This window comes from Rhinolophus hipposideros, assembly GCF_964194185.1.
Source record: "Rhinolophus hipposideros genome assembly, chromosome: X".
In the NCBI taxonomy this organism is placed as follows: Eukaryota; Metazoa; Chordata; class Mammalia; order Chiroptera; family Rhinolophidae; genus Rhinolophus; species Rhinolophus hipposideros.
The window spans coordinates 119,013,045-119,034,396 of NC_138046.1; the positions used below are offsets into that span (position 1 = coordinate 119,013,045).

Consider the following 21,352-nt stretch of genomic DNA (forward strand, 5'->3'; position numbering starts at 1 on the left):
AAAGCTGCTTTCTGGTGACTCTGGCAATGCTTCAGGGTAAAAGGCAGAGATAAGAATGATAACATCATTAGTCACAACATCCATGGCAATAGCTACCATTATTGAGCCCCAAATATTGATTGTCTTACTAATATTATCTCCTTTAATTCCTACAACAACTATGTGAGGTATGCACTATAATTGTACCCATTTTACAGATAGGGTATGTCTGGAAGTAAGGTCTCAGGAGCCCAGAATGCATAGGACTACACACCCAACGGACACAGGTGCTTTATGTAAATATATCAATATCTATTTCTATAAATAACACATACATATGATAACAAATAGAATAGTATGGCTTGATGAAAAACAGTCTCCCAGCCCTCCTCACAACCGGTGGCCTCACTTCCAGAAGCACACACTTAGCCCTGCCCAACTGCTAAGAAGTCCGGGAAATGTATTCCAGCTGTGTGGCCAGTTAGAAAATACATGTTTGGTGAATAAGTAATAGTCTGTAGGGGTTCAGAACAGCCCTCTCCAAGATGTGCCACTTTGGCATGCGAAATATTTTGAGCTGAAGGCTATCAAGACCCTGCAGGCTCATAAGAAACTTTCACCTCTCCCTTAAAGAATTTACGTTAGGGGCCTTGCAGATAAGAGTTATCACCAAAAACAACTTTTTATGACCCACCTGTATGGCAGGGCAAACTTCTATTTACAAAATATCTGCTCTTCTTATCATTTTGCAATGACCCTTTGAAGCCTCCAAGGCACCGAACCTCAACCTAGTTCAGAATGCCTTATATACCTCAATCACCCATTCTGTCTCTGAACCTCTTGTGCATGTGAGGTTTTTTCTCTCATATATGTGGGGTTCTCATACATCCATATGTAATTAAATTTTATTTTCTCTTTTTTAAATTAAAGTTTATTGGGGTGACAATTGTTAGTAAAGTTACATAGTATTCAGGTGTACAATTCTGTATTACATCATGTATAAATCCCATTGTGTGTTCACCACCCAGAGTCAGTTCTCCTTCCATCACCATATATTTGATCCCCCTTACCCTCATCTCCCTCCCCCCTCCCCCCTTACCCTCTGGTAACCACTAAACTATTGTCTGTGTCTATGAGTTTTTGTTTCTCATTTGTTTGTCTTGTTCTTTTGTTGTTTTGGGTTTATATACCACATATCAGTGAAATCATAGGGTTCTCTGCTTTTTCTGACTTATTTCACTTAGCATGATCATTTCAAGATCCATCCATTTTGTAGCAAATAGCACTATTTCATCTTTTCTTATGGCAGAATAGTATTCCATTGTGTATATATAACACATCTTCTTTATCCAATTTTATCTTGTTAATCTGTCTCACGTTGATTTCATTATTAGACCAGATGAAAGAATCTAGTCTTTACCCACAGTCTCTACCATAGGGTATTTTCTTCCAGTCTTTTTCACTACATATATATATGTACATACAAATGTGACTCAGATTGTATTGTACCTTCAGCTTTTTATTCTGCTCTTAAAATTTAAAAAAAATCTGAGCATTTCCCCACAATTCTTTCGAAACAGGGCTGCGTGCTATACGATCATCTAGATTAAGGTTGCTCAATCTCAGCACTATTGACATTTGGGTGGGGGGAGATCATAAATCTTTGCTGTGGTGGGGCTGTCCTGTGCAGTGTAGGATATTTAGCAGCATCCCTGGCTTCCACCAGCCAGGTGCCAGTAGCACCTCCTCCCCAGATGTGACAACTAAAACTGTCTCCAGACATTGCTAAGTGTCTCCTGGGAGGGGGGGGGGCAAAATCATCCACAGCTGAGAACCAGTGAGCTAGGTCAACAATAATTTATATAACGACTTCCCTTCTATTGAACAGCTGTTGCTTTCTTTTTTGTTTTTGTTTTGTTTGCTATTATATCTTGCTCTGTGATAAACATCTTTTTACATTAATTTTTATTGAAACAGTCATTATTTCATGAGGCTCTCTCCAGAAGCAGGATTATTAGGTCAGGGGCTATGAATATTTTTGTGTCTTGATTCATACTGCCAAATAGTTGTCCAGAAAGGCTCTACCAATTTACTTGCTTACCTGCAAGATAGTCTTGCTTGGTTTTTTAAAAGGTTTTAGTTACTTGAGATAAATGGTTTATTACTTTCAAATAGCTTTTCTTTGACTAGTAGTCAAATATGCATATTAGGCATCTTCTGCACCCTGTCTGTGGTAGTCTTGCTAATTTCCCAACTGCTGTTTTGTTTTTCTTAGGGGCTTGGGGGACAAGGGCTTATTGAAATTAGTCCACAACATTTCCAAAGTGAGTAAAAGTTTCTATTAAAATGTGGCTTTCCTTTGACATTGTGTACACACTTGCTGTAACTTGGTTTTTATCACAGCACCCTAGTATGACAAGCACTAATATTTGGACAGCTGTCATTTCTTTTCTTTGGTTAAAAAAAAAAAAATCCAAGACTTCTAGGGAATGACAGAAAGTGGCCCAAAGGGTTTACTTTCATCTCAGTGCACAAAACCTTAGAGTTCTTGCTTCTCTAGTAGCTGAGTGAGGTCAGATCTTGCCCCAATACTATTTCAGATTGTTATGCCCGAGTCCCATTCCGTTGTTTTCACTGTCTCCTAAGGGCTGGCCAGGATGTAGGAATCAACCAAACCAAACTTCCCTAAACCAGGATTTAGACTAAATTCCTCCTTGCCCCCAGTCACTGTCACCTGCAGTCGGATTCTCCCATACCCGTGCATTCAGACCTCATTCAAATGGATTACTTTCCTATAACTGGGGGACAAAAGTTAAACCTATGAGCTCCCTGCTGTTTTATTACTGCATGAAGATTGGTTAGGAGTGACTGTTCCCCGGGGGATTGTGAAAATAAGCCAGTGATCCGCCTAGCACAAATCTCTGTCCTTTTATACAAAATATTATTACACTTTCTAGAGCTCTGCCTTGATAAAATCTTTCCTAATCCAATAAATTTCGGTAGATGAAATGTTTGCCTCCTCCACCCTTTCTCAGTGCTGAAGCCTCTTTCTTCTGACTTAAATGTCCCTTAAGTGTACTACGTACTGTTACTGTTTATGTAACCCTCGGTTCAAGTAACACGATGTATTTTCAAACCAATAAAGAAGCACAACATAAACTACCAGGGAGGACTGTTGGGCTCAGTAATACCTCAGAAAGCATTAGCCGTAGAAAAACTGCAGGGTCTCAGAGCTACTCTAATACCTTTGGAAACAGGAAAATTCTTCTCTAAGGCGACAGAAAGAATTTAAACCCCGGACATGTTAAACCATTGATTCACTTCCAGGCTCAAGCGCGAGGCCCGAGAAGCGGGAGAAGCGGTGATCTGGGTGAGTCTGCAACGCCTCCCAGAGCCTGCCAGGGGTGAACTTCCAGGGAGCAAGTGGGCTGGTTACGGTCACCAGCAAATCTGTCACCACCGCAGACCGGATAGCGCTGCCTCTGCCCTTCCAAGTCATTTGTTACCCACAAGTAACTCCAGTCCGTGATGGCAACCTTGACTGCACATTGGAATCACCTGGGGAGCTTTTGAGCACGACTGCCTCGGTCACACTCGCCGAGGCCCTGATGAAATCGGGGTTCAAAAGCTCCCCAACTGATTCCAACGTGCAACCAGGGTTGAGACCTGCTGAATTAAGTAACCACCCACAGCCCGTAAGTGGACAAATGGATCCAAAACTGTGGATTGAGGCAACATTGCCAAACACTGGGTGTCCTTGAGGCAGTGTCCCGAGCCTCAGTTTCTTTATCTGCACAATGGGTGATGACAGACCAAAAAGCCCTTCCAGCTGAGAGTTGTCTTTTCCGAGATCCTGGAAGCCCACTCCCCACTCTCCCTATCCCCCTCGCTGGCTCTTCCGGTTTCCGCACTCCAGGGAGCTCGTTGGGGGTCCCAGGGGAAGCCGCGAGGTTGGCCCGCCGCCTCCGCGTGCCTGCAGCGGGTTCGGGCCCTGCTGCGGGCGCACAAAGCCCCCGGCACTGACGTCAGGGCCCCTCTCGGCGCGGCCGGCCCCCAGTGCAGGCGGAGCCGCGCCGTGCTCCCACCCCGGCCACGGAACCAGCCAGGAGCCAGCCGCCAGCTGCCAGCCCAGCAGCCCAGCGAAGCCCGCCCGGAGCCCGGCCCGCGCACGTGCCCGCCCAACCTGCAAACTTGTGCCACCGGCTCGGCCGTCCCCGGGGAGCCCGCGCCCCTCCCGCCTGTCTCCAGCCATGGGTAAGCGAGCGTGCTGGCCTCGCGCCACGGCCACGGCCACCGCCTCAAGCCCCCGCCCACCTACGCTCAGGTGGGGCCCCTTGGGGCACCTCCGCCACGAGGCCGGGGTTGGGGGGGAGCGGAGGATGGAGGTGGGAGGGGCGCGGCGCAGGTGTCCCGAACGCCCAGGTGCGCGTCCCTGCCTCATCCTGGGGGCGTCCGCGCCCTGGCTACACACCGACTGCACCCCCCAGACAAGCATCTCGCGGGAGGGAAGAGCGGGGCTCCCGGGAGGGTTTCAGAGAGAGCAGACGGAGCGTCCCGGGCGCCCGGCTCCTGCTTTATTTTGAGGGGTTGGTAGACGGTAGCTTCTCGCCGATTTCCCAGGACGCTCTCCTTCCCTATCACCCGAGCTCCCAGCTCCGCGTCCGGTCCTGTCCCACCCTGCCGTGGTACTAGTGGCCTTAAACCCACTTGAAACAAACGCCCAGTTCCCCAAGTCTCTCGGAAGACCCCACTGAAGAACCATGACTCTTGAAACCAGGAAGGTGAGAGGGGACAGGGACAGAATGGGACAGAGGGTTTCTTTTCTTTGTCCCCTGTTCAACTATCAAAATGCAGACCTGGCTGGGCGCAGGTGGAGACAGTGTGCCAAGCGGGTTCCAGTGCAGTTGGAAAATTGACTAGTAACGTTGAAAGCCCGGCTCAGGAGACTGAAAATCTCCATCCTGGCCTGGGGCCGATGTTAGGTTGCTGGAGGATTCTTTCTGTCACCTCCTACGGTAACACCCCGAAATGCTGCCGTAAGCAACATGTGAAGTGGGGACCCGGTATCGGAAGGGAAACTCGTCGAGTGCAGTGGCAATCAACCTAATGCCGCTGCACCCCTGGATATCTGTGAGCGCTGTACTGGGGAACGGGTGTTCTCTCCCCGTTCTGTTATACTTGTCGAGTGGCAGACAGACTCCAGCCACCAGTACCACAAAAGCCAGACTGAAGAGCCCCTCCGAAGCATTTCTAATGAGGAAGTCAGTGGGTTTAACCATTGCGGGTTAATGGTGAGGGCTGGGGAATTCCCTGCCATTTACCCCCACCCTACATTCCCTCTGCTATTAAGTGTGTGTTTGTGTGGGGAGGGAGGTAATTTTGTGCCGACTGACATTTTGGTGACGTGTAGTAAGGAGGGCACAGCGAAAGGAAGTACAAATAATTTTATGGTTAAATATTTTTAAATTTACTAGGTGATCAAAATATGAAAGGAAATAGGCCCCTGAATCCAACAGGAAAGTTTCTTACCAAAAAGTTAGGGGAGAGCTAGGGTAAAAATCCTTCCCGACCTGTAACTCTGGTTCCTACTTCTCTTAATGCCCCGACGACGTGGGTAGTCATATCACTCACCACTCTCTTTTAAATGAGGTTCAGACTCCAGAATCAGAGCTGCCCTCAGCCTGTAACTATTTTGGCATTACTTAGGGGCAGAGATGTTGAAGATACACAGAGGGGCAGTATTGAGGGAAGCATTAACAAATTTTCCTGAAATAAAATTACTTCTGGTTTTTTAATGCTAAGCTTTGGGATTTGTGTGGGCTAGAAATTGAGCCTCAAATTGCCACATGGACACCTTCTTGAAAATGGCTTTCACAATACCCGGGCTTTGGTGAGGGTTTTATTTTTCAATAGGTGTGGAAGTTCTCATGAAGCAAATGCCCAAACCAGAGGCCTGTCCTCAAGGAAGTATTCCCTGTCTTGGACAATTGTTGGCTCTACACTTTAATTGCCAATTTATGTTAATTTGCAAATACCTCACTGGTTCTGGCAGTAGCCTGGGTTTTAGTTTTTACAATAAAAAAAAGTTCCCTCATGCTAAAAAGGAAACACTGATTTTCTTTAGTAGGTTCTTAGCAAATACATCACAGGGCGATGAACTGGTTTTATTTTTCCAGATGTATTTAATTACCGAACATACCCTATGAATGGTTTAATTGAAATGATGTAATGCTGGGAAAATTCTGACCATTGGGCCATTGAGTTGGGACTTTGGTTTTTATACGTGTCACTTCCTTAACCTGGTATCAGTTAATTTCCTGGTAAAATGGGTGACGTTAGTGTAAATAAAAGCCCCTTCAGCCTCAAATTTTAAGGTATTCAAAGTCTTTAAGTTAAAAAAATAAAATAATGAGCAGTGGTGGTGTGTACAGTTTATCCTTCAATGCATCTTAAAACTTTTTTTATTGTTGAGCCAATTGATGTTTTTTTTACAGCTTTGTTGAGATGCAATTCACATGTCCTTACAAGTCACACATTTAAGTGTATGAAGTCAGTGATTTTTAGTATATTCAGACTTGTGCAATCACTACCACTATCTAACATCCTCATCGCCCCCCAAAGAAACCCTGGACCCATGAGAAGTCACTCCCCGTTGTCCACTCCCCCCCAGCCCCTAGCAACCACTAATCTACTTTCTATGGATTTGCCTGTTCTGGATGGTTCATGTAAATGCAATGAGCCAATTGTTGTTTGCAGTGTGTTTGACTATTCAGTAACTTTGGTTGTTTTGCACAATGGGAAGATGTTGATGTATTGTTTGTATGCAGTACACCACCTAAAGGAGTGTGATGAAACTAATTATTTCACTGGCTGAAGAGTTCCACATTTGGCCATTGTGCATGTGCACGCGCACACACACACACACACATTCTCGATGTTGCTCTGGTTTTATTTGATGGGAAGTCACGTTGCCTAACAGAATTTTGATTCTGTTGCCTTGTTCATAGGCCTGAAGACATAGCAACTAAATGGACTCAGTGCAATACCTCCTATAAGGCATTTGCGGAATGTCCGGCCTGCTTTAATATGGATCTTGTATCCAGAGAGAAATGCTGATTTTTGTTTCATTAGCTGCCTGTAATTTTAAATGAAAATTGCGTGTGAAATGATCAGATACAGCAAAACAGCTAAGTAATTGTTTTGATCCATTTTGTGGGAAGGACGTTTTCATGAGGATTGTAACTTAAATGCACTCAAACACTTCACAAAATAGCACTTGAAAGATTGGTTTAGAGCAGTTCTTTAACTGTAATGTGCATACAGATCACCTGTGATCTTATTTAAAAAGCAGTTCCTGATTCAGTGGGCCTGGACAGGGCCTGAGTTTCTGTGTTTCTAGCAAGTTCCCAGGTGGTGCTGGTGCTGCTGGTTCCCGAGGCCAGGAAACTGAGGAAAAGCAGGGCGAGCCAGAGGCCCTGCGTGCCCGCCCCGCGTGCCCGCCCCAGCAACTCCGCTCACTTGCTATGTGACCTTGGGTAAATCATTTTCTTTAGTATATGTGCTGCCGAAGCGAGTACTAAATCATTTTCTTAATCTCAGTTTACTACAAAATAAAAGCACTTGATGAAATTATTTATTTGGGCTCTTACAGATCGAAATGGGTGTGATTAGAAAAAAGAAATGAGAAGGTAATGTTATGCTTGAAAAACATGAGAAAACAGCTCCCTCATTGTTTGAACACTTATTTGTTTCCATGAAGCCAGCATCACAGCCATCATTTGTAGTTGCATCGAATGCTGGCATCTTGACATGCCTGCCAACAGGACAACTGGCCTTTCTCCAAGGAGACTGGTGGAGGAGTGCTTCCAGCTTTGGCTTCTCCTGCCCTCTTCTCTTTAGAGCTGGCTGTTCCACAGAGCCTTTCCTTCCCACCACCCCCGTCCCCCTCACCCCCAGCCCCACTCCCATTCCCCCCACAAGGCCCAAGCCACCTTCAGAGGCAAGACTCTGAAGGAAACACTGAGGATCCATGCATACAACATTTGGTTCTGGAAGTTTGCTCAGGAATTCAGATGCAATTGGAGATAAAGGAATGCTATCCTGATGAATAGCTGGGCAGGAAGTATTCCCAGAATGTGCTAGCCTCCCTCCCTCTGAGTGTAAAGATCTAGTAACAGCCCACCCTTGCTCTTGGAGAGCTCCCTCAAGTCTCCCATGCAGACTGAAATTTTGAATAAACCTCATAGCCCCAAAGCACAGAGTGCTGTTTGTGACAAACAGGAAGTAATTAATTATTTAGTATATTTTTGATTCAGAAAAAGCTCTTGCCCAAACCACTTGACCCCTCCAAGGGTTTCTTCAAGAAGATCCTTATCTGCTGCATCCAGGGTCAAGCAGTGAGATGGTTTATTGACAATGGCGAAGTGGTGAATCGTAAAGTGCCACAGTGTGTCTTACACATTTAGTTAACTTTAAACATTAATTCGCCAATGTTTTGTGGTAGTCTTTGCTTTGAGTGTGAGTCCTGGTTGGAATTCCTTGAAGTCTTTCTGATGTGTAAATCACAGCCAAAATTCATTCATTGGCTTCTGACTTCTAGTTTCAGATTCTTTTGAAATAGAATGAGAACTAAAGGCACGCACAGTCCTTTTATATCACTTATCCCACGCCCTTGAAACCTTTCAAACTGTCCTACCTGTACTTCTTTTTTGTCCTACCTGTACTTGTTTTTCCAAATGACTTCCCTTTATTAAGACTTTCCAAAGCAATCAACTTGGTTTTCAAAGAAATAAAAAATATTTCTTTTGGCACTCATATTTTATTAGTTTGTGTCATATTGAATTAAAATTCATAATTGTAGTAACGAAAAGCTGGCATAAACAAGTTTAGGAACAAACACAACTGATTCTTCTTAGGTACACAATTCATCTGGTGGCAGAAGTCATCCAAAGATATCCTGACAATAGCTCTGAGTCCAAGTTCCATGGACAGTGGTCGGTGTGGTTTACAAAAAGAATAGAGAATATGGGGTAATTTAGTGGGTACATTAGGTAAACTTTAGAAAGTGAGCTTCTACTGTATTTTTAAGCCAATATCATCCATTTAGTAATTTTAACATGATTTTCTGGTTACTACTAGCTGGCTTGTTAATGTTCTTGATATGCCTTCTTTTCTGTTCAAATACTAAGTTTGTCAAACACAAAGATTCTTTTATTCGTTGTTGTATCCCAATGTTCATTCCAATGATTAAGCGCATTCTAGGTGCTCGACAAATATTTGTTGAAAGGATAAGGGTTTGTCATATAAAATGTACTTTATTAAGGTCTATGTACATTATAAATGTATAGACTTCAAAGTATGTGAAATTATATTTATGTATTACAAACTATGATAAACTATACTAAAATTAAATAGGACAAAAGACATCAATTATTGTTCTTCGATGCTATGAATACTTTTAGCACAGATTTTCATAGAATAACAGAATTCAGGGCTTGAAGTCACTTTAGAAGTAATTCGATTGCTGTAGGCATACAGACACGAAAACAACTTAAAGAGCAGTTTTGCTGTTGTCTCATTACTTTTATTTTTTTGCCTTTAGCTTTTTTCTTTTGATGCTATAAAATATTTTCCTCTCTCTGGTGAAAAATTCTTCCTTCTTGTCAGAGTTTGAAGTTCAGGAGTGCTTGGAGTGAAGCACTATTTCTGTAAAATTCATTGTTGCCCTAGGGATTAAAAGGTAGCAATAGTCTTGTGTTTCCATTTTCACCTTGTGCATTTGGGTTAAATGAGTACCTGTTGTACTGCCATGCAAGTAGCATGTGCCAATCTCTAAGCCTTTGAGTTCCTGTTCCATGCCCATCCCCACGAAGGCTCTCAGGGGAATATAAAACAGGTGCTCACTCAGCAAGCATTCAGAGTCCTGCTCAGATTAGGCAGATACTGTGCTAAGTCTTGAAACAAAAAATGAATAAATGAATAAGACCCAGCAGAGGGGCAGATAAACTATAATAGGAGTAAGATCAAGGTTCTGTAGAATAATTTCCTCTGTGTGAGGGGAACATAAAGGGGGTGGGGTATTTCAGAGAGGGATTCCCTGGGGAGGCAGTTACCTTTGATCTGAGTCTTCAAGGATGAGCAGGATGACGGGTCAGTGTCTGGGATATGACATCCCAGTCTCTGGGTACAGATGTGCAAAAGCAGGAGGCATGGCAGAGGCTGCTGCTTGGGCACATTGAGGAGTTGGGCATGGCGTGAATGTGGGGGCGTGGGGAGAGCTGAGGCTAGAAAAGAGGCCAGACCAGCAAAGAAGTTGATCATTAGTTACCCTGTTTGGTCATAGAGAATCATGAAGAGATTTTAAGCAGGGAAGCAACAGCTAGAGGGAAATGACATTCCACCCAAGGAGAGAAAAGAAACACACTGAGACGGAATCATTAGTGTCTAATTGCAAAATTCCAAATAAAAGTCTAGAAGTAGTTCTGAGAAGGGGGAGACCTTCTAGCTTATATGAAGCTTCCAGAGGAGACTTAGATTTTAGGTGTGTTGAGAAGGGTGGAAAGGGTTAGGGTAAATAAGGAAGTCAGGTAGGAGTGAGCAAGGTTTACTGGTGGGATCCTGAAGAAACTGGCCTGGCCATAGCAGTGAATAGGTGTGGGGTAAAGTAGAAAATAAGATGGGGGAGGGGCACTAAAAGCCAGATAAGGAGTAACAAATTTTAACAGATTCCAAATGGACACATTAAATGAATCTTGCGGAAATGTTTTTAATCTTGTCTATTGCCTCCTCCCTTTCAAAGGATAAATTGGAGAACAAAGGATGTGTGAGCCTTTCTGCACAGGAAGGGTGATCTTTAGTGTGATTCCAGAAGGGCTGGTGAAATGGAACCTGGTTCTTGTCTATTTGTTTATTTGATTATTAATTTTAAAAGTGGCATTATTTCTTCCTTAAATATTTGAAAGAATTCACCAGTGAAGCTATCTGGGTCTGGAGTTTTCTTTGTGGAAATGTTTTGAATTATATTTGTTTAACAAAGATAGTACTTTCAGATATCCTCTTTCTCTCTGTTTCAGTTTTGATAAATTGCATTTTTCAAGTACTTTTTTCCATTTTATATGTTATTAACTTTATTGGTATAAAGTTGCACATGGTGTTCTTGTATTATGTATTTAACCCTCTTATCTGTAGGATCAGTAGTGATGTTCCCCTGTTCATCCCTAGTCATGTAGTTAATTTGTATTCTTTTCATTTTTATTGATCAATCTTGGCCATTTTAAAATTTAGTAGGTTGATATTTACATTTGATAATTATATCTGATGGATCAGCTGACTACTTAATAAAGAAGGAGTACATTTTCTAGTAATCAGAAAATAGGATTTTAATGTCTGCAAGTAAAAATTGCTTATTTGGTTAGAAACAAAATCTGCCAAGGGAAAAAGTACTTAAACCTGATCTTTTGAATTTTACTCTTAATTGCTGTATATGACTCAGTATATTTGAATTTGGTGTGACAAGCTCCATTGTAAATAACCTTGAGTTAGAGTTATTGCACAGTGTTTGCTTACATATTTATTTGTTTTCTGTCAACTGTTAGATTCTACTTTCTTCTTTGGACCAGTTGGAGACAGATACTGAAATAAAAGAAATCTCCTTTTCTTCCCTTTCAAGTGCACTTTTAAAGCGTGGTTTCTCAACCTCATCACTACTGACATTTTTGGCTGGATGATCCTTTGTTGTGAAGGGCTGTGGTGTGCACTGTAGGATGTTGAGCAGCATCCCTGGGCTCTACCCAGTAGATGCCAGTAACAATCCCCTAGTTGTGACAACCAAAAATATCTGCAAACATTGCCAAATAACAATCACCCCATTTTGAGAACCACTGCTTTAGATTAAGAGGGATTGAAAACCCTTTGTGCTTCACAATGTTATAAAATCTGAGTAGTGGCATTATTGAGGACTTGGTTGAACATGTCTGTAGAATGGGAAGATCTCTGGTTTAAAAGGTGTCATCTTTCCAAAGGGATGCTTGGTTTTTCAAGCTGAAGGAAGTTTTGTGTTGTTTTTTTCAACCTTATTTCAACATCACCAGAGAATCTGGAAATATAAGGGGAAGCCTTTCAGACCACCTAATTCACTCTTTCTTTACAGTAAAATGGTACCTAAACCACCTCAATAATGACACCAAACACCCCTGGGAATAGAGAGTGCCTGGTTTTCCTTGGTAACTTGTTCTGATGTTCAGTGCGCTTTATCAGAACAACTTGGTAACTTGTTCCTTGTTACCAGGGAATCTATATCAAGTTTTTTTCGCTTATTAAAATCATTTTCATCATCTTTTGTTCTCTTCATTAGGTAGAAAGACATCAAGGATCTTGTCCCACTTCTTAATTACCTTGATGGACTTTCCAAATTTAGAATTTATCTCCTTAGCTATAATCAAATCTACCCAGAGTAAGCCGTTAAGGCAACCTTCCTGCACCTCCTGTTCCGTCCTAAGGGTCTGTAGTCATGGCTTCATTATGTTTTTCCATGTGTTTGAGAGATGCAGGAGTTGGAAGAGGAAGGACTGATTTCCCCATGTTGCTCACAGAGATCCTTTGCTGACACTCAGTGATCTCCTTGCCCCCATATCAACCCATCCCCCCAGATGGAGACCTCAAGCTGGTGTTCTCTTAGAGATCAGAGCGCCCTTGCAAAATAGTTCTAATGTAAAAAGAGCAGGAACGTTGGAAGTAAAGATTAGACGGAGCCTAGAGAATCTGCTATTTTTTATGTGCATCAGGTCACTCTTTTAGGTTTAGGAATGTGGTGTTTCACGTCAACTCCCTGAAAAGAATGTTTAAATGGTGGATTTTAAAATGGCAGCTTATATTCAGGCATCTGTTCCTTCGCACAAGGAACAAAGAATGGAGATGTAATTAGCAGAGAAATCCAGACCCTTCAGATGACTTTATTTGATGCAGTACTCTATTTTGTATTTTCCTTTTAGTTTCCTCATGTGGCATATTCTGACAATTTCCATGCTAAGTAAAACAGAATTCAGAACAATGAAGAGATGAATTTCCATTCCATGAATTATTACCATTTCGCAAGGCCACTGTCCTGGATTACCAAAAACTGAGCTCTATCATAGAATAACATCTTGTCACAAATATTTTTAGATGTTTTGTAAGAGGCATGAATATTATAAATGACTTAAGAATGTGTTATTGAAGTGTAACATAGACCCTAAAAGTGGGCAAATTATAAACATACAGGTTGATAAACTTTTACAAACCAGCGGATAGATTAAGAAGCAGAATATTACCAGCCCCTCAGAAATCCCCTGTGTGCACTCTTTCAGGCCCCTCTGACCAGGGATACTCACTCCTACTTTCTGTCGACATAGTTTTGCCTGTTCTTGCACTTTATATAAATGGAATCATGAACTCTTATGTCTGGCAGCTTTTGATCAACATTAATAACATTATTTTCAAACTCGGTGATGTTTGCTGTCCGAAAAATAGACCTGCTTCTAAATCATTATGGTTAAAAGCATTTATTAAATGCCTTTCTGCGCAGAGCTGTGCTAGGAAGTGCGTAAAACACTGGCTCCTACCCTCCATTTTAAGGGGAAAACATTGACAAAGCAGGTGTGAGAAGTACTTCGAAAATAATTGATGAGAGATGAGAATGGTACATGAGAAACATGTACACAGCGGACGAGATTGCTAAAATAAGGCATCCCCATTATCGCCCTCAAAATGGAAAATACATCGTGAGGGGTGATGAATAAAGAGGAAGTTGTAGATGTCGTGTATTTATTCAGGATATGATCAGTATGAATATTTTATGGCTTCAGGGTATAAGGATATAACAGATGTTGAGACCTCCCCCCGTTAGTTTCCTGAAGAAGATGGAGTTTTAGAAATTGTCTGAATTAACAGTAGTTAGTGAACTGTTGGCTGGTGGGTGTTCCACATGGAGTGCAGGTTTGCAAAAAGGGGTGAAGGGCTGATTTTGGATTTCATCCTGAAATGTTTTAGAAATTGATATAGAACTGTTTTTTGCCAAAATAACTTTTCTTCTTGTGTTGTTTGGATTTAGGCAATAATAATCTGCCTTCATTTCTTCAGTGAGGAATTTTTTCATCTTGTTGACTGAAGTAATGATGTAGTCGGCATAATGAATGCTTTGTCATCACGTAAAGCTGGCTTTAAATTATATAGTGTCACCATAGCTGCCCAAGCAGTGGTATCAATTTATACTCCCACCAGTAATGAACATATACTAGTTTTTCTGTATCTTCACCAGCCTTTAGTATTGTCACAGTGTTTAATTTTTCAAAACTCTGATAGGTATAAAGTAGTATTTCATTGTTTTTTGTGTTGAACATCTCCAGAGAGGTTGAAACTTTTTGGTAGGTTATTGGCCATTTGGGTTTTCTCTTTCATTTATATCCTTATTTGTTTTTTCTTTATTGATTTGTAGCAATTCTTTGTACATTCTGAATACTAACCCTTAGTTAAACATGTTGTCAATATCATCTTCTCTGTGGCTTATCTTTTAACTTTGTTGCACACACCTTTTGTTGTACTGAACTTTTTTTTTTTGTAATAAAGCCCTAATTATCAATCTCTTCCTTTAGTCTTTTATGATTTGTGCCTTGTTTTAAAATTGTTCCATCTCCAAGGTCATGAAGATGTACTTCTAGTCTAATGTATTTTAAAGTTTTTTAAAAGTACGCTTTTTCATTTTTCAGTCTTTATTCCATTAGGATTTTAGTTTTTTGGAATAGTGTGAGTTAGAAATCAGTCTTTATTTTATATTCCCTATACATACACCACCACGTACATTAGTTCATTCTTTCCCCCACTACCTTTATATAATACCATCTCTCATGTATTAAATTTCCCTACTGTACATGTATGTATATCTCTAAACGCCACTCTGTTCCTTTGGCCTGTTTTTCCATCCATGTGCTAATACACTGTCACACACTATCCTACTTCCTGTAGATTTATAATAATGCCTGGATATCTCCTAGGAGAACTTTTCTCCTCTTGTTCTTTAAAAGTGTCTGACATAATCTTCATTTTTTGCTTTGGAATCAGCTTTTCATGTTCCACCAGCATCTCTGTTAGGATTTTGAGTGGGATTACAGTGGATTTACAGAATAATTTTCATAATAGTCACAGTGTTTACTATATTGAACCTTCCAGTTGCATAAGTGGTGTATCTCTTCATACAATTAGGTGGTCTTTTACATTACCCCAATAATTGTTTTGCACACCTTTAAATAATCTATTCAAGTCTCGTCGTTTCTGTGGCTTGTTTTAAAAGAGAAAATCCGCCAGGGTCAAATCTAATGGCATGGAATGTCGTGGTTTCCTTCCATGGACCTGTGACTTCTGAAAGTGCAGCTGAATTGACAAACTTGTTCAGATTAGCACAGAAGCTGTAGGGGAAGCTGGTTCTGAGTTATCACGCACCAGCCTGGTCTTAAGAACTGAAGTGAAGTGAGATATTTTTACTTAAACCAACTCTTTTTTTTTTTAATATTTTTTTTTTATTGGGGAAAGGGAACAGGACTTTATTGGGGAGCAGTGTGTCAATCTTAGTTGTGGAGGGTGCCGTTCAGCTTCAAGTTGTCCTTTCAGTCATAGTCTTGGAGGGCGCAGCTCAGCTCCAGGTCCAGTTGCTGTTGCTAGTTGCAGGGGCCGGAGCCCACCATCCCTTGCGGGATTCAAGGAGTTGAACTGGCAACCTTGTGGTTGAGAGCCCACTGGCCCATGTGGGAATCGAACTGGCAGCTTTTGGAGTTAGGAGCATGGAGCTCTAACCGCCTGAGCCACCGGGCCAGCCCAACCAACTCTTGACATACTATAATAAGATAAGAAAATAAAACCCTCAATATGTTAAAATGTGGATTTCTTCTAAAAGAAAAATATGACCTGATTTGCTCCATTACAAAGATCAAGTTTACATTCCAGATGCAAATTCTTAGTTGAAAGAGAAAGGGGGGAAAAAAGCCCATTTTCCACCAATATCTTAGAGCAATGCAGCTAAGATCACCCTAGAATTATTTAAACGTGGCTCTTTTGTTGGAAGTTGCTCCCATGTTTGGTGATGTTACTCGTGAAAATAAACTTTTATTCATCAGGACTACCTAGCTTCCCTAAGAAGTTTAATGGAGAATATTTCCTGGGATATTTTTACATAGCTGCTCATCCTGCAAAGAAGAGGCTGGCATTGGGCTGAAGCTCCAGCTTGATTTATTCTGGAAGTGGTTCACTCAGACGTCAAATGAGATATATATGCGGCTGTTCCCCATCACTTCACAGAAATATTCTTCTACAAGGCTTCAAACTTTTATTTACTTGGAGGTAACAGAAATCACAAATGTAAATTCTCCGAAAACATGTCTTTGGAAATGCAATTTTCAGTAGAGTGTTGTTACTCCCTTATTGTTCATGATGATGGCCAGAATAAAACCATCTCTCTCTCTCTCTCTCTGCCTCTCTCTCTCCCCGCCCCCACCAGACATTTAGATTTGACAAATTCTGAAAGCCCCCAATCATAAGAATCCATTCTTAACATCCACTTCATTCTGTCATATGTTTTTGTCTTGGTGTAGTCTCTCAATGTAGAAACTCTAGAATTTGAAACTGAAGTTTAAATTTGGACATAAAGGCTAAGTTATTTTTACTTTTTATCATCTTATTTTTGCATTTAGGGATTTGAGCAAAAATGGCGGTATTTCTACTTGGTGATTGACTTGCCATCTCTTCAGCCTAACACGACAAGTAAGCTATCATTAAAAAGAAAAAGAAAACTTCTGACCAGGGTAACTGTGACATAGAGTGGGTTGTTGCTTAGAAATCTCTACTTGGTCAGTGGCTTGAAGATGGGCAGGCTCTTTTCTTTCCTCAGTGTGGAGAGGCAGTATTTGGAGAGTCAGGCACCCATTCATGAAGGCCAGAGATGCTGTTAAACCTACAATGCACAGGGCCCACCCATCCCCCCAAGAGTCATCTGGCCCCAAATGTCAAGAGCACCACCATTGGGAAATGCTTAGACTGAACTTTTGAATTTGTGAAAGACAGTCTTTGCAAACCTTTAAGACATATAGCACATGGGAAAGTTTGGGATTTGGATTGAAATAGGGCAAGACACTCTGGACACCCAATAAAGGGACCCAGGTATAGAAAGAGTTGCCCAGTTTGGAAGGTGCCTTTCTGAAGGGGAACCTTCAAGACAAGCCTCTTTGATGCGAACAAACGTAGTCCTGGATGTCACTAATTACTGGTGCTGATATGGACCTGCTTGTTTAATTCAGTTGATATCCATTAAACTCTTACCATGAACAAGGCATTCTTTGTAATAAGAATAATGAAACAAATAATAATAGCGGGTCTGATATAAAACTGAATCACAATTAGCTTTGTAAAATGCTTTTTACCTGAAAGATCTTATTTATTATCTCAGCCTCTTTCTAGAAAACTCAAATATTCATGTAACAAAAGAAGATAGCAGAGAACATTGAAGTGAGCAAATAGTTTTTTCATTCAACATTTCATTTCAAGCAATAGATTTAAATGTCTTATTTTCTCCTAAGAGCTGCTAATGAACAGTAACAATGGCTGGTCTAAGTATCAAATTTCCCTGACTTTCCCAATCCTGAAGATCTTAAGTTGAGACACATGAAAGAGACGACATTTGACAATTTTTTGACATATAATTTGGCATTTTAATATGGTTCAGTCTAATATAGCCTAGCTGTCCAATAAGCTAAAAAGAAGGTAGCAGCCTAAATATTCTGTCCTGGGGGCCATTCCCAACCTGGTATTACAGTGAGACAAAAGAAGTACACATTCATTTTTTTCCCGAAACTTTGCAGAGGAGGCGATTGCCTCATTCTGATTAATCTTCAAAGGACTCTGGCTTTAGGTTTCTAAAAAAACCTAAACCCCCAAACCTGTAGTTACCCTCACAAACATTTAAGAACCAAAGAATGCTGTTCTTCAGCGAATCCTTTGGTGAAGCAAAGAGTCATTCCCTAATTTATCTCCTCTGTAAATGTGGGTTTGTGTGCTCCGTTTTCTTCAAGTATTTGGTATACCTGTCTGGATAATTGCTGCGTATGAGATGGAGGAAGTTCTCCAGTTACGTTCAGTCTCTTATTTCACTTATATTTAACAAATGCTTCTTGGTGGCTTAATATTGGCATAGAAAATTAACTATAGTTGACAATTGCAGGAGAGTTTTTCCTCCATATTTTTAGTTGAAATTGGTAAAAATGTGGTCATTTCCAGGTGTAAAATGTTTATATCCATACAGTTTAATTATTTCTAAACATATTTATATCTCTGTCTTACTATGGGTTTTCAATTGGTACATTTTACTTTAACATCTTTGTAAGAAAAATCCAGTGTAATTTCACTTACTGAGATTTCTACACAGGAAAGTCTTATTCTTTAGTATTATGTCTATAGAACTGCTAAACATTCATGAGCTTTACTTAAAATAAACATAAAATTGCTCTTTGAGGGTAACATTAAGAATGGGGAAACCCTAAATATGGACAGATAATTTTTGACAAAGAAGCTAAAAGCATACAATGGAGGAAAGACAGCCTCTTCAATAAATGGTGCTGGCAGAATTGGATAGCCACGTGCAAAAGAATGAAACTGGACTGCTATCTGTCACCATGTACCAAAATTAATTCAAAATGGATCAAAGACTTAAGCATAAGACCTGACACAATAAACTGCATAGAAGAAAACATAGGTACTAAACTTATGGACCTTGGGTTCAAAGAGCATTTTATGAATTTCACTCCAAAGGCAATGAAAGTAAAAGCTAAAATAAACGAATGCGATTATATGAAACTGAAAAGCTTCTGCACAGTAAAAGAAACCATCGACAAAATAAAGAGGCAACCAACTGAATGGGAGAAGATTTTTGCAAACAGTGCCTCCGATAAGGGGCTAACATCCAAAATATACAAGGAACTCATGAAAGTCAACAACAAAAAACAAACAACCCAATTGAAAAATGGACAGAGGACGTGAAGAGACATTTCTCCAAAGAGGACATACAAATGGCAAATAGACATATGAAAAAATGCTCAACATCGCTAATCATCAGAGAAATGCAAATAAAAACCACAATGAGATATCACCTCACCCCAGTCAGAATGGCTATCATCAACAAGTGTTGGAGAGGCTGTGGAGAAAAAGGAACCCTCATACACTGTTGGTGGGAATGCAGACTGGTGCAGCCATTATGGAAGGCAGCGTGGAGGTTCCTCAAAAAATTATGAATAAAATTACCATATGACCCAGCAATCGCTCTCCTGGGTATCTACCCAAAAAATCTGAAAACATTTATACATAAAGACACATGTACTCCAATGTTCATTGCAGCTTTGTTTACGGTGGCCAAGACATGGAAACAACCAAAATGTCCTTCTATAGATGAATGGATAAAGAAGTTGTGGTATATATACACCATGGAATACTATTCGGCGGTAAGAAAAGATGATATGGGAACATTTGTGACAACATGGATGGATCTTGAGAGTATAATGCTAAGTGAAATAAGTCAGACAGAAAAAGCAGAGAACCATATGATTTCACTGATATGTGCTATATAAACCAAAAACAACAAAACAACAAGACAAACAAATGAGAAAGAAAAACTCATAGACACAGACAATAGTTCAGTGGTTACCAGAGGGTAAGGGGGGTGGGGAGTGGGAGATGAGGGTAAGGGGGATCAAATATATGGTGATGGAAGGAGAACTGGCTCTGGGTGGTGAACACACAATGGGATTTATAGATGATGTAATACAGAATTGTACACCTGAAATCTATGTAAATTTACTAACAATTGTTACCCCAATAAATTTAATAATAATACAAAAGAATGGGGAAACCTGTACTTTAGTTTCTTAGAATTAAGAGTTCATCCTAATATGAAACATCCAGTAATCACAACCCTGTTTATAATAGTACTTATCTTTATATTTGAAAGCAGGTGTTTATTCGTTAAAATATTATCAAATAAAAATCACAGAAGCACATATTGCGCAGTAGAAAACTCTTCTTTTCACCTCCGACCCCTACCTCCAGTCTTTTTGCCTAATCTCGCTTTATGATGTTCATCATACTGGTATACTATTATTTGAAATCTCTGATAAAAGGTCTGGCCTTTCTTGACCCTTCCCTGACGTTGAAGAGAGTTTAGATAGCTTCTCCAAATAAGTAAATAAAGGAAGTTAAGAAGTTAAGGAAGTAAGTGACCATGAAAGGAAACAAAGATTTGCCCCACTGTAGATTGTCTGCCCAGGTAACTGGGAGTTGTCTCTGCTTCTATGCCCATGAGGAAATGTCTCTATAATGCTGCAGAGAAGGTCTAACATTTTGTCATTGTCACACTCAGCTACAGAGATGCCTAGGGAGAAAGAAGACTGTTAACAGCTGAAGTCCAAGCTCTGAACGTCCATGGTAGTTATGTGCTATGATGTTGCTGCTTTGTTGATATGATCAAAGGTATTATTAGAGACATAGCATGTTTTACCAGCCAGCTTCCCAACTTCCACTGTGCACATTCACTGCCCGAGTGCAGTTGTAAATGCAAGAACTATAGTGGTGTATAAGAGAGTCCTTGGCACAGCCTGGTGGGAGAAAAACCATGATAAGGATTGAAAGCACAACAACAGGAATGTGTTCAAAAAAGCATTGTATTCTGGTGATACAATGGTACGAATTCTGGTCTACATTCCTGCCACATATATTACCATAGAGGAGGCATTTCAGTCTTCTTTGACATAGTAGCTGGCTATTTTAATGATAGTATTAACAAGTTTCAGATTTAATTTTATCTGAATGATGCTGCTTTTACAAGTGAACGTCCTGCTGAACACCCAAGTATTCACTTGGGGAGAATCAGACCTTTGAAAAAGGGCATTTTCTGAATGTAACAAATTATCATTGATACATTAATGCAATTAGGAAAATAGATATAGTTGGTAATAAAACTGATCAAAACTATAGTTGTCATAGAATTAAATTATAAATGATGTCAGTAACGATAATAACATACTGAAACATCATCGTTACATGATGCTTCTTTCTTTAGAAGCTTAGAGACACCATTGAAGGAACCTGAAAGCTATTAATAATTAAGGTGTTGCTTGAATTCCTGACAAATTCTAGTCTCTTACATAGTTTAATCTTAAGTGGAATGCCTCATTTAATTATTTCTATAATTTAATTACCTATGAAAACTTATCTTTAGAATAGAGGAGATAGGGTATATGTTATTGTTGCCATGGTAACTTTGTACTTAAAATGGCAGGCTGTGATTCCTTGGTTGAAAAATATCTAC

The 21,352-nt window shown here is 40.5% G+C and overlaps 1 protein-coding gene across 2 annotated transcripts in view; it reads left to right on the forward strand.

Annotated features, from left to right (window-relative positions):
• The first annotated feature begins 4,034 nt into the window (after positions 1-4,034).
• GPM6B (glycoprotein M6B) overlaps positions 4,035-21,352 on the forward strand; it is a 156,759-nt gene continuing 139,441 nt past the window's right edge. Inside the window, exon 1 of one of the 2 annotated variants that reach the window (XM_081043813.1) lies at positions 4,035-4,233. In XM_081043813.1, coding sequence (XP_080899939.1) covers positions 4,230-4,233 — 4 coding nt within the window. In that variant the 5' untranslated portion in view covers positions 4,035-4,229. The remainder of the gene's footprint in view (positions 4,234-21,352) is intronic. The other variant, XM_081043812.1, reaches the window with a different exon arrangement.